This window comes from Papio anubis, chromosome 12 (assembly GCF_008728515.1).
Source record: "Papio anubis isolate 15944 chromosome 12, Panubis1.0, whole genome shotgun sequence".
Lineage (NCBI taxonomy): Eukaryota > Metazoa > Chordata > Mammalia > Primates > Cercopithecidae > Papio > Papio anubis.
The window spans coordinates 9,057,398-9,071,229 of NC_044987.1; the positions used below are offsets into that span (position 1 = coordinate 9,057,398).

Consider the following 13,832-nt stretch of genomic DNA (forward strand, 5'->3'; position numbering starts at 1 on the left):
AACCTTGGTTTAACCTGTGGGAATATCACTCACAGAATTGGTAGATATACTCAAGAAGTATATTGGGCCATGCAAGAAAATATCCAAATCAAGGCTTTTGACTAACAAGTCACTAATGATGATTATATATTAGGTTTTGTGATGTAAGAATAAATCTGCCTTGGTTCCTGACACAGAGCTCCTAGTCTCTTGGAATTTTCTTGGTGACAGGCAAATCTTTTGTTCTAGTGAGGTGACTCTTGGTGGACTCCTGGATGCAGGCTGCTCACCAGAAAGACAAAGCCATGATTAGAAGCTTGGAACTTCCTCCAGAGATGGGAAGGGTACTGGAGATTGAGTTAAAAATTGATTGTCCCTGTATCATGAAGCATCCATAAACATTCCTAAACTATGGGGCTCAGAGCTTTCAGGTTGGCAAATGCATCCACATACTGGAAGAGTGGCGTGCCCTAACTTCATGAGTCACAAGATTCTGTGCTCAAGACCCTTCTGGACCTCACCGTATGTACTTCAACATATACATGCTGTTCATCTGTTTCTTTATAATAAACCTGTAAATGTAAGTATAGTGTTTCCATGAGTTCTAAAAGAATGTTTGCAGAGTAGTAAACATGAAGGAGTTGTGAGAATTCTTGATTTGTAGCCAAGTTGGACAGAAATGTGGGTTCCCTGGGCACCCAGTACTTGTAACTACGGTCTGAATTTGGGGGCAGTCTTGTGGGACTGAACCCTTAACCTGTGGTGTCTGCATTAAATCTGGGTAGTGTCAGAATTGAATTAAATTGTAGGACATCTAGTTGATGTCTGCAGAAAACTGGGGAATTGCTTGATATAGCAAACTCACAAATTTGGTGTCAGAAGTGTTGCAAGTAGAGAAGCAGGTTTTCTTTTAGCTATCGACTGGAAAAAGTAAAATAAAACTGAAGAATAGCTTTTAAATCATAAGGCTCTCAGAAAAATAACCTACCAAAACTAATCAATTTGTAATGTTGTTACGTATGTTGATTAAGAATAAATTTTTTGTATGATGAATTCTTATGTATGGCTAGCTAATCAATACTCTGCTTTGACTCTGCAAACTGCTATGATATTTTCCAGTGCTAGTCACCTAAAGCTAATATGCTTAACATTTTGAAAATTCATTATATTATAACATTAATTAATTTTCCATTATGTAAACTGTTTTGAACATGCTGGATATACAGAAAATGAAAAACAGCTCAAAGAGAAATTAACACTGCAATGCAAACTGTGCAGAAAATCTGGCAGTATAAAGGAGTATCAAAGGAGGATTGATAATCAGGAAACTGAATTTATTCTAACCTTACTGGTGAATGTTGAAAGATGTGACCAATCATATGTGCAAGATACACTGTCAAGGGCAACTATAGGAAGCACTTATAAAGAATTATGAAGAGTCAGAGTAGCCTGATAAAGAATCATGAAAAATGGGATGTCAGTGTAAAATCAATGTAACTACTGATGCAAACTGAATATCTGTTGTTTGTGGTTGCATAACAGCTGGTGACTTTAATCAGATAAACAGAGCTGAAAATTGGCTTTAGCCAATTGCTGGCTACTGGCAGGCATTTGGGGTATTTGCTTTGCTCAATAATAAAATCAGCTAATTCTATACTTATGAATTGGCATGCTCCTTTGAGTCTTTATTTAGTTTCTATCTAACAGTGAACAGTGGAGGAATCCAAGAGATAGCCCTGAGAGTGAGGCCAAGGTCTGATGCAACTAACCTGTCACAAGTAGGCAGGGCCAATGCCCCATGTAAAGTGGCTTCCTCTGCTGTGAGACAAATAGGTTGGGACATTTTTTGGCAGGAGTTAAGAAGTCTGGCACGCAATGGTAGCTTCTACATCAGAAATATAGTTCTTCACTTTGTGTTTAGTCCATAATGGTGGATACATTGTCATGTCCAGTGCAATGATTTAGGTGACAATGGTGACAATTTTATCAGCAACTGGACTCCAGTTGGTCTCACCAGGGAATGAGCCCTTACCATGGGCATTTACATGAGTGAAGCAAATGGTCTAATTTGTTTTGCATCCTCACAAAAGGGTATCTTTAATCTGCTAGTCTCTAGTCTTCCAAGTAGCAGACAAGGTTGCTTGGATATTGTCAACAGCCAATGTTAAGTAAAAATTCAACAAGGGTCTTTAAGAAAAGTATTGGCCAGAGTTATGAACAGACCCTTGAGTTTTGCCCACTGAGCAGAGAAACCACATATACGTTGAGTTTTGCATAGCTGGGATGGATACCACTGGGTTTCAGCTTGGAAAATCTCCATACTGATTTCCACAAAGGTTGTACTAATTTACATTCTCAGTGACTCAGGCCCGTGCAATTACAGAAAGCTCTGTAAATTAAGGGATCCATTGAGCCAGTAGGTTCACTTCGGGTGGTAGAGGAGGGGGATGGCTGCTACCTTTACATCAAAGCTGAGATGTTATTCAGGCCAGGCCACCTGCATTCCTGAATGTACAATTTCCTTTGCTTGTTGAGGGTTTTGGGCCCTGGCCACCTGGTTGGTTATTGAGTCTGAGTTTTCCCACCCCAAAAAGGAAATAGCAGTCCAGAATGTTACAAGGCTTTCTTGGGTCAGGCATTCAATTTTATTTTTTGTTTTCCTCTCTTAAAAAAATTTATTTTTATAGGTTTAAGGGGTACAGGTACAGATTTCTTACATGCGTATATTGTGTAGAGGTGGAGTCTGGGCTTTTAGTGAACCCATCACCCAAATAGTGAACTTAGAAGTGAGAACATGTGGTATTTAACTTTGTTTCTAAGTTATTTCACTTAGGATAATGGGATCGAGTTCCATCCATGTTGCTACAATTAACAAAATTTCATTATTTTTTATGGCTGAGTAGTATTCCACGGTATGTATGTACCATATTTTCTTTATCCAATTATCTGTTAGTGGACACTTAGGTTGATTCCATATCCTTGGTATTGTGAATGGTGCTGTGGTAAACATATAAGTGCAGGTGTCTTTTTGATGTAATAATTTCTTTCCCTTAGAGTATGTATCCAGTAGTGGGATTGCTGGATCATATGGTAGTTCTATTTTTAGTTTTTTGAGAAATCTCCATACCGTTTTCCACAAAGGCTGTACTAATTTACATTCCCAACCAACAGTGTATAAGCATTCCCTTTTCTCCAAATTCTTGCCAACATCTGTTGTTTCTCAACTTTTCAATAAAAAGTTTTAATTTTTTTGTGGGTACATCACAGGTGTATATATTTATGGAGCATATGAGATGTTTTTATACAGGCATACAATGCATAATAATCACATCAGGGTAAATGAGGTATCCGCTACTTCAAGCATTTATCCTTTCTTTGTGTTACAAATAACCCAATTACACTCTTTCAGTTATTTTAAAATATACAGTAAATTATTGTCAACCCGTTGTGCCATCAAAGACTAGATCTTATTTATTCTACCTAAACATATTTTTGTTCCCGTTGGCTATCCCTACTTCTTCTCTGACTTTCTAATAGTAGTCATTCTCACTGGTGTAAGATGGTATCTCATTGTGGTCTTAAATTGCATTTCTCTGATGATTATCGATGTTGAGCAGTTTTTCATGTTTGTTGATCAATTGTATGTCTTCTTTTGAATAGTGTCTGTTCATGTCCTTTGTCCACTTTTTAATGGGGTTGTTTTTCTCTTGTTGAGTTGCTTGAGTTCCTTATAGATACTGGATATTAGCCCTTTGTTGGAAATTTTTTTTCATTCTATAGGTTGTCTGTTTACTCTCTTGATTGTTGCTTTTGCTGTTCAGAAGCTTTTTAGTTTAATAAGTCCCATTTGTTTATTTCTGTTTTCATTGCATTTATTTTTGAAGACTTGGTCATAAATTTCTTGCCTAGACAAATGTCCAGAAGGGTTTTTCCTAGGTTTTCTTCTAGGATTTTATAGTTTCAGGTCTTACGTTTAAGTCTTTAATCCATCTTGTGTTACTTTTCATGTATGATGAGAGGTAGAGGTCCAGTTTGATTCTTCTGCATCTGGCTAGCCAATTTTCCCAGAACTATTTATTGAATAGAGTGTCCTTTCCCTAGTGCATATTTTTGGTGACTTCTTCAAAGATCCATTGGTTATAGGTCTGTGGCTTTACTTCCGGGTTCTCTATTCTGTTCCATTGACCTATGTGTCTATTTTTATATCAGTACCATGCTATTTTGGTAACTATAGCTTTGTAGTATAGTTTGAAGTCAGGTAATGTGATGCCTCTGGTTTTGTTCTTTTTGCTTAGGATTGCTTTGGCTATCTGAGCCCTTTTTTGGTTCCATATAAATTTTAGGATTGCTTTTTCTAATTCTGTGAAAGATGGCATTGGTAATGTGATAGGAATTGTGCTGCTTTGGGAAAATGGTCATTTTAATGATATTGATTCTTCCTAGGCATTCCATTTTCATGAAAGCTTAATAGCATGTCAATAGATACTTTTCAAAAGGCATGTAGCTTTGTCAGGGAGGTGACACCAATGAATGTCTCTGGGTGGAGGTTGTCTATTGGTTCCTAGAGTCTCCGGGTGACAAAATCAGCAGTCACAGAGGTGTGCAGCTAGAAGAGGTCATTAGGATTATGGGGCCCTCCAGGTAAAAAGTGAGACACAGCTGGCCCTACAGCTTCCAACGCAGCTGTAGGGGTTCCTGTAGCTGTTGTTTGGATTCCACTGCAAGTTTTGCCTAGACTCTATCCTTTGAATTTTTTTCCCTACAGGAAGAAGAGCAAATTGTTTAATGCAGACTTTTGGGGTTACAATAGCTACAAGGAGTTTGTTATTCTCAGGGGTGTAGAATACGCAAGGAGGAGGAGAAAGTTGCCTTGGAGGGATAACTGGAGAAGTGGAAGGCTTTTTGTCCCCTGTGGCACTTTGCCTCACCCACACAGGCCTCCCAGCATCTGAGGCTCTTTCTTTTTGTCTCCACATGAGCTGCCATAGTTTGTCCTGTAATTCTTGGTGCTTTCTGCTAATACAGTTATGTATTGCTGTGTAACCAATTTCTCAAACCTTAATAACTTGAAAAAGTAAAATTTATTATTTTCTGTTGGTCAGAATCTGAGTGTGTTTTAGCTGGGTCCTTTGGTTCAGTGTCTCTCCCAGATTGTAATCAAGTTGTTGGTTAGGACATAGTTCTTTCATGGCTCAACTGGGAAAGAATCTGCTTCCAATCTCAGTCACATAGCAGTTGGCAGGATTCAGTGATTCAGGGTTGTTGGAATGTGTTGTTAGGTCCTGGACTCCAGATAAGAACCATATCCCTGGATGATGCTTGGATTTCGGCCTGGTGAGACCCTGAGCAGAAAATCTAGTTATACTGTGTCCAACCTTCTGAATTATAGAAACTGTGAAATAATAAAATATGTGTTGCTTTAAGCCACTACACTTATAGTAATTTTCTATGCAACAATAGAAAACTAATACAAGCAGATAACACGCTGGGGTTCCCTTACCTCCCATGAGTTTGGGTGCAAGCACTTGCTACTGGATTCCAGGATGTCTTCTATTATCTCTTAGTCCTGTCATGTGGGAGCCCTTGTCCTTTACCTTCCAGAGAGATGGTGTCTGTCATTATCTCATCTTCATCTCTCAAACTGTTAAGGACTATTAAGGGTCTGGATTTTATCCTACTTGCAAGCTACCAAGCTAGCCTGTTATTGTTTGATGGATGCTGGTGGAAGAAACAAAACCCCTGGGTTAAAAACAAAAAGGCCAGGTGCAGTGGCTCTGCTTATAATCCCAGCATATTGGGAGGCTGAGGTAAGAGCGGATCACTTGAGGCCAGGCCAGCGTGGCAAAACCCCATCTCTACTAAAAATACAAAAAATTAGCTGGGCGTGGTGGTGCATGCCTTTAATCCCAGCTGCTTGGGAGGCTGAGGCAGGAGGATCGCTTAAGCCTGGGAGGTGGAGGTTGCAGTGAGAGGTTGCACCACTGCTTTCCAGCCTGGGTGAGAGAGCAAGGCTCTGTCTCAAAAACAAACAAACATACAAACAAAACCAAAACAAACTAACAACAACAACCAAAAACAAAGGATTTTAGCACTCACAGCAAAAGCAGAAGCCAGCGCTTCATGTTGATTTGCAGTACTCCTCTGGTTCCCTGAGTCTCATGGTGGGAAATATATGAGGCCCAGGTCGATGCTGTCACACTGTGGGTTTGTGGTGAAGCTTAGGAACACTATACTAGAGGAATCTACCAGTTGTATACTAAGTGGAATCAACCCTACTCTTTGTTACCACATTCTTCAAGGTTCCTCACTGCAAACATAACCCTGAGATATGGCCTGGGTGAAAAGCAGCCAGAGCCTCACATTTTTGGCATCCCCAGCAAGAACGTGCAGTGATGCTCTGGGCCCATGGTGCACTGCTCTCCCATACAAAATATAAGAAGCATGAGAGCAAATAATGAAATATTAAATTAAGAGAAAGAGAAAGTGAAAAAGAAGAAAAATTTAAAATCTAAAATAAATGAATAATGAAATTTAAAGACATAAAAAGTGAGTTTTTTAAAATAAAAAAGATTCACTATACAAATGATAGAAGCTCTTGAAAAAAAGAAAAAGAACAGACAAGTATTAAAAATTAATAACCATAATAAAACTTTTCTGAAGAACAGAAACTTCCCATTGAAACAGCATACTGTGTACCTGAGAATACTGACAGAGTGATCAAAACAAACACATGGCCTTGTAAAGTTAGTGAACTTAAAAAAAATCCTTTGAGCTTTTAAGTCAAAAGGTCGTACAACTTATAAGGGACAGAAAATTACTTTGAAGTGTAAAGAACATAAAGTTTTTTGACATACCAGAATTTCAGAATTATTATTTTTATAATTTCTTTCTGAACAATGAATCAAGAAAAAGTACTTCAGATAGACAAAATGACTAGCGAGACCTCAACATAGGACTGATGGTCAAGTTTAAATATAAACTTACTAGTAGAACAAAGACTAAGTAAAGATTAAAAGGCAGAGAGTGTAGTATGTAGTGACCATAGAGTTGGATAATTAGATATTGTATAACCATAAAAAAATGCAGGTGGTAGTGGTTGAGAAAATAAAGAGCATAGACAAAATTTTACAACTATTTTAGTAACCACCATTAGTGACGGTATTGTTATGCTGAGGCTTGTAGGTGTTTAATGTGGGATAAAGCAAATGATTGATTATAGGACATTCTAATTCTATTGAATTCTAATTTCATTCTATCCTGTATATTCCATATTATAATTCATATACATGTAATATTCTGTCTTACATCTTATATACCATATATATCATTCTAATTCTGTTCTAATTCTGTGTCCTTGAGAAGTAGAATTCTCAGTGTAAAACAAAAGAGGTACAGTTGTAATATAAAGTTAAAACTTTGCAGTCTTGAATTTCAATTGAAAATATCAACAGGAACTCACAAGGTATTTGTCATCTATTCATCTATCTACTTTTTTCCCTGAAGAATCCTAGAAACAAGGCCAAATGTGCAAGAAAATTCTTATGCAGTTACTGGGCCAAGATGACAATTTCTTTATAATTTTGAGAGCTATTGTCTAATTTTATTCTGTACTGATATATGAAGTTACAGACCTATCAGCAGTGTATGACAGTGCTTGTTTTACTCCAATCTTGCCAACACAGTTGTGTTATCAAATTCTGATTATTGTCAATCTCTTAAGTAAAACTAATATCTGAATTTAGTTTTAATGTACATGACTAAAATTAGGAGTAAGGGTCACCATATTTCATGTGTTTAAGAAGCATTTTTGGTTTTTTTGTTCTGTGAACTATGACGTTATTATTGACTGCCTCCCTCCCCTTTGAATTGTTAGTCCTTTAAAAATCACTTTCTGGAATATCTTTGTATAATAGGGAGATTAGCCCTTAGTCTGAGATACGAGTTGCAAATATTTTTAATGGTTTATTTGTTATTTGGGCTTTGCTTATGGATTAATGATTGGTTTTCCATTTATGTAGAAGACTTTTTAAAAATATAAGTAATCATTTTTTTAATGGTTCTATGTTTTGAGCCATATATAGAAAAGTAACCCTCACCCTAGACTATAGAAACTCCTTCCATTTTATTTTCTGGCACTTCACTGTTTATTTATACCCTCCAGGTGGACAGCAAGTCCAGGATATTAAACACAGTCTCACTGATTTTCTTTGTAAATCTGCCTAAGTAGCATAGCATTTTCCTGTGAAATGTGAAACACTCGCTACCTACTATCTTGGAACCCTTGCTGGAATGTAGAAAGTCTCATTTCTCATCTTTATTATAGTTCAAAAAACCAATCTAATAAAGTTGGATGCTCTGTGGAGAATGGACTGGAGGGATGCAAGGCAGGATATGGGAAGAACATTATTGATTCCTCTCACAAATATTTGTTGGGCATTTCCTTTGTTCCCAGCCTCTAGATGCCAAGTGTGCCATGATAAATCAAAGGAACTCCTTGCTTTGTTCTAGTGGAGGAGTAAAAAAGTGAGCCAATAGGAATGTAAGATCAGCTAATGAGAATTGCTATAAAACATAAAACAGGGGAAAGGGTAGGAAATGAAGGCTGTCATTTTCTAGAGATTGAGCCGAAAATGCTGCTGTGTCTGAGGGGGTGACATTTGAGCAAAGACCTGAGTGAGCAAGTGAAAAGCGGAGAGAAAGGGGATTGGAGAGGAGGCCATTGCTCATAATGAGGAAGCCGTTGATGGCTATGATAAAAACTCTGGATTTTCTTTCAAAGGTAATAAAAAGTCATCAGAGGGTTTTCAGCAGGGGTGTGGCATCTATGACTTGTTCTCTGACTGCTTTATGAAGAAATGATTGTGAAGGGGCAGGGGAGAAGCATGGAGGCCAAAAATAAGGCCATTGCTTTGTCCAGGCAAGACAGGATGATAGATTGGATTATGGTAATGGCAGTGGCGACAGAGAGTAATAAACCCATGTGAGAAGTTAGTAGGTAAAATGGATAAGACTTGCTGTTAGATTGCTCAATGAGGATGAAACACAAGAAGCTGTAAAGAATGCCTCCCAGATGTACTAAAATCTGCAACATTGTGAGGAGGGACTGGGCAAGACTGAATAACTAACTGTTGGGTGCTATGTTCACTACCCAGATGATGGGATCATTTGTACCCCAAACCTCAGCATCAAGCTGTATACTACTGTAACGATCCTGCACATGTACCCCCTGAATCTAAAATGAGAAGTTGAAAATACTTTTTTAAACTCTGCAATATTGAAGTAGGAGCAGGTCTGGTAAATCAGGAACATTACAATTTCATTTTCATTAGAGGATTTGCACAAAATCAAAGTGAGTACCCTCTTTAGAATGCTGTGCAGCAATCAGATATGGTGGTTTGGCTCTGGGAACATTGTCATACTATCTGTCCCTGAAATTTTATGACTATATAATTTAGATGACTAGCTCAGATCACGAAAGAACAACTCGCTCCTTCCAGAGGAAGCTGCACCCGACAGAAGCTCCAGGATGCTTGTTCTCTTTCTGCTGAGCACAATCTTTCTGCTCTGCCCATATTGGGGTAAGTCCTGGAGACAGAGGGGAAGCTGGTGGTTGGTTAAGAGATGGACAGATGCTGGGGGAAGAGGAAGTTTTCAAAATTGGCTCTTGGGGCAGTGGCAAATGTATGTGAGATTATAACAAGGAAGGTTTTTCTTCTTTTCACAGGTGAACTTCATGACCGTGTAGAAGGTACAATCATGGCTTGTCTGAAGTCCTTGGTAAACAGGACTTCAGACAAGTTTACCTGTTTACCTTGGTAAACAGGTGATTTATGACATATTTAGGAGCCAACCTTCCCTTCATCTTCAGAGAGCCCTGTAATCCATTCTTATTATAGAATCCTAGGGGTTTCGCCTCCTGCCAGACCTGTTTTGTCCATTTCTTAGAGTAAGGAGGCTAAGATCCACTTTACTTTCTTTTACCTATTACTCGGCAAAATCATCAGGCTAGATAAGGGGTTCATTACTGGAGGTCCATGGATAAATTTCATGAGAACCTCCCGAAGTCGTATACAGTATTTGATTTATGTTTGCACAGGTTATCTTTCACAAGATTTTTTTAATTGGAGAAAATGTGTACAAATGTATTAATGTGTACATGGGGAGGACCACAGCATGATGATCCCTGTCTTTCTCAAGATTACCAGGAGTCCATGGTCCAAAAAATGTTAGGAACCACTAGGCAAGAGTAAGTTCCTGTAGTGAAGCCCCCAGCCCCAGAGAATGTTCTCAAGACTGCATCCTCTAAGCACCTCTTTTTGTATCTGACAGCGACTGAAATAATGTGTTATAAATGTAAAAAATATCATCTCGGGTTATGCTATGATGTCATGTCATCCTGCTCCCTGAAGCCTAAACAGTCCTGTGCAGTTGAGAACTTTTACGTCCTTACAGTTACAGGTAATGTGGAGTATAGAGTGACTGGAAAATCACCACCACCATCCCTGAGAAACAGTGGTGTTCTTTTGCCCTCAGAGTGAGTGGGTGAATGGGATGGATGAGTATGGGGTGGTCATGAGGGGATGGCAAAGACAGACTTTTCCTTAAGACCATATTGGGTGAAAAAGAGGCTGATGTCCCTTACCTGGCAGGGAATAAAATCTACTCTCTGGGTCAGCAATGAACAGACTCAGCTTTGGAACTCATTTGGGCCTAGAGAAAGGTTAGTGAGGACACAAAAACAGATTACTCCTAAGAATGCAGTGAAAGGAAATGAGGTCATTATGATCGTATTTCCTCTTTCTTACCTCCTCAGGGCAGAGCCTGTATCATTATTCAAAACTGTCGTGTATGACCAACTGTGAGGAAATCAACTTCTTGGGGTTCTCGAAGAGGGCAGAGCTCATCTGTTGTAATCATAGTAACTACTGCAACCTCCCTGAGGGAGTTTAGCTCTGTGTATCTCCTGGATTTGGGGTTCTTTTTCAACCACTACCCTTTTTTTCCTCTTCCCTGAACCTGAATTTTGCTCTCTTCTTCTATGCAATGGTAGAGAGTGAGAAAGCCAGCAGAGCCTAGTGATGATGGAGCCCTAGACTCACTCTTTGCACATCCCTGTCACTCACAGGTGGGAGGGGTTTTGCTCTCCTTACGTGATACTGCCATGAATAAGCTCAGACTTAGTCATTTGTTATCTCCTGTATGAAAATGTGAACACTTGGGCCATAATAATCTCCAATTTGTACTGAGATTTCTGTGAGTATCCTGTATCCTCATCTACACTCTTCTCTCAGTTGGAATTCTCTTTGGATTAGCCCCGACACTTTCTAGCACTGTCTTTTTTTGCCCATGGGTTCTGGAGAGGGCTAACCCCAGCTTCCCAGTGTGTTGGCGGCATGGGCCAAGTCTTTCTCTGATAGAGCTCTTGGGGGAACCTCAGGGCAGAAAAAAACCTGAACAGACAGGGATAAGGCATTAGAGAAAATTTCAGAGGGCATTTCAATTGGTAAAAACTAAGATCTGAGAGATAACTTGCTGTGGGTAGAATTGGCTTGAATTATCATTGCCCTGGCCGGCCAGGCAGCCTTGGGCACATGGTTGAACTAGGTGATTAGATTGGGAACAGAGTGTTTTTTTAAGGATGGCTAGTCAGGTTCTTCTCATGGGACTGAGAAAACAAAATGCTGATAATGTGGCAGGTGGCATGGTAGTTGAAGATAATAGGATGTAAATAGATACCATGAGGTAGCGTTCAAGTAACAGAGTGCCCTGTGTAAGAGGAAGTTATGAGTATGCAGAAAGTGTGAGAAAGGTAGCATATAGGGGTAACAGTGGTGGGAAGAGAAGCAGGCAGACACAGAGAGAAACAGATAGGAAGAGAAACTAAGTAGCATTGATGCTGGAGCACACCTGTGGCCAACGTGGCACGTTTTCCTTGGATACACACTAACCCTGGTGTTTCTGTCCTTATGAGGCTGACTGCAGTTCTTGGTCCTGGTCTTCCATGAGCTTCTTTCTCTTATATTATGCCACATAAAATTCTTACAATGAACCAACCAACCTTCTATCTGAGTAGTCTGGTATACCCTATCATGTCTACGTCTGAGAATATAATGCTTTCTGAGGAATTCTCAATTTGGATTTTGAAGAGTCAGGATGAAAGATATATGAAGACAGCTGTTTCACGGTAGACAAGCAAACTAGAAAAGCTAACGTAACATTAATATTTTAAGTTTGAGTTATGGGCTCTGGTTGTGTAAGAGCTCTCTCCCCATTGAATCATGGAGATGGTAGAAGTCAGTCTAGAAAAAGAAAAGAAAATATTGTTTAGCTTTGGTTTTCAAAATAGACTTTAAAAATATTTTTGAATCGATGTTAAACAAAGCCAAAGTTTGGTTTTGTGGAGCACGCAGAGTGTTTTAATTATAAAATCTTTATGTTTCAAGAGCACACTTTGGCATTCTCAGCATTATAGCGTTGAATTTGTCTTTATGTAGTGGATGATTTGGATTTGAATTTGGTGGCTTCCAAAATCCCCTTTGCTGATAAGTGCACCCAGTTGCATCATGTGTTGGCTTATGACAACTCACAGTTACTGACTTCTTTGGAGATTTCTCTCTACTAAATATTAATAGAAGCAGCCTTGCCCAGATGCTAAACTCACAACCTGCATATGGGCCTCAGCAAATGAATGGCTGGCCCCTTGTATTAAGGTAGAACTAAGTCTGTGGTGCAGTTTGTACCCCAGAGCTTTTCCACGGGATCCAACTAAAGCTAGTCTTCAGCTGAGACCATGTTTTTGTTAGTAATTCCCCCCTCACGTCCCTTCATTCCCTTATTCTCTAAGTTTTAAGCTGATGAGACCAAGTGTTTTGTCTCACTGTGAACAGAGCTCTAAAACAAAATGAGTTCAGGTTAGAAAACGAAGTTACATTTTGGCACTTCCAAGTAATAGTGTGTGTAGTGTCTAAACTAACTCTTCCTGAGTCAGGATAATCTTTCTTCTTAGGCTTCCTTACCGACTAGGTAACATTTCTCTAACCTTGGAGAATGTTTTCTGTGCCTTACCCTATCTTCGGATATTCTTCCCAGTTCCATTTTCTAACCTGATCAAACAAACGTAGCAAAAGTTAGGTGAAAATTTCTTTACCCACATGATAAAACACCAAGAATTTATCCTCTGATATGCACATGTTCTTCTTTCATATATATATATATAATTCTACAGAGAATTGTTTCTTCAAATATCTTTTTAAAGGACAATGCTTTGGCTAACGATCTGTTACTTTGTAATTGACTGGTAAATAACTCACACAACCTTACCTATTAAACCAAAATAAATTTCACGTGTATTACGCATGTAAATGTAATAAAGAAAAGCTTGCTTTTTGTTGTGGCTATCATTATTTGAACTTGTAGTTCTGTGCTAGGCACACGTCAAGCATTTTTAAGATATGATCTCATGTAACCTTAACTTCCCATAAAGTAGCTGTTATTACAAGACAGTTCAATAGATGAGAAACTTGAAGAACAGACTGGTTAAGTAACTTGTCAAATGTCACACAATTAAGCTTTCTAGTTACTATTGCTGCATAACAAATTGTTGTGTTCACTAGTGCCATGGATCAGGAATTAAGAAAGTATACAGTAGGTTTGTCTGTGTGCTGTGATGTCTAAGGCCTCAACTGGGAAGACTCCAAGACTGAAAGTGATGAAACAGCTAGAAACTGAAATCATTTGGAGGTGTCTCCACTCACATGTCTTCGGAGTTGATGGTAGTATAAGTTGTGATGTCACCTGGGGCTCTTGTCAGAACACCTACATGGAGACCCTGCATGCAGCCCAGGCCCCTTCAC

General features: G+C 38.9%; 1 protein-coding gene across 1 annotated transcript in view; it reads left to right on the plus strand.

Moving 5' to 3' along the window:
- Positions 1-13,366, plus strand: part of PATE2 (prostate and testis expressed 2) — a 59,991-nt gene extending 46,625 nt beyond the window's left edge. The window contains exons 4-7 of the mRNA XM_031652820.1: positions 9,435-9,557; positions 9,704-9,727; positions 10,309-10,437; positions 10,793-13,366. Of these exons, the coding sequence (XP_031508680.1) occupies positions 9,506-9,557; positions 9,704-9,727; positions 10,309-10,437; positions 10,793-10,929 (342 nt within the window). The 5' untranslated portion in view covers positions 9,435-9,505 and the 3' untranslated portion in view covers positions 10,930-13,366. The remainder of the gene's footprint in view (positions 1-9,434; positions 9,558-9,703; positions 9,728-10,308; positions 10,438-10,792) is intronic.
- Positions 13,367-13,832: the final 466 nt, after the last annotated feature.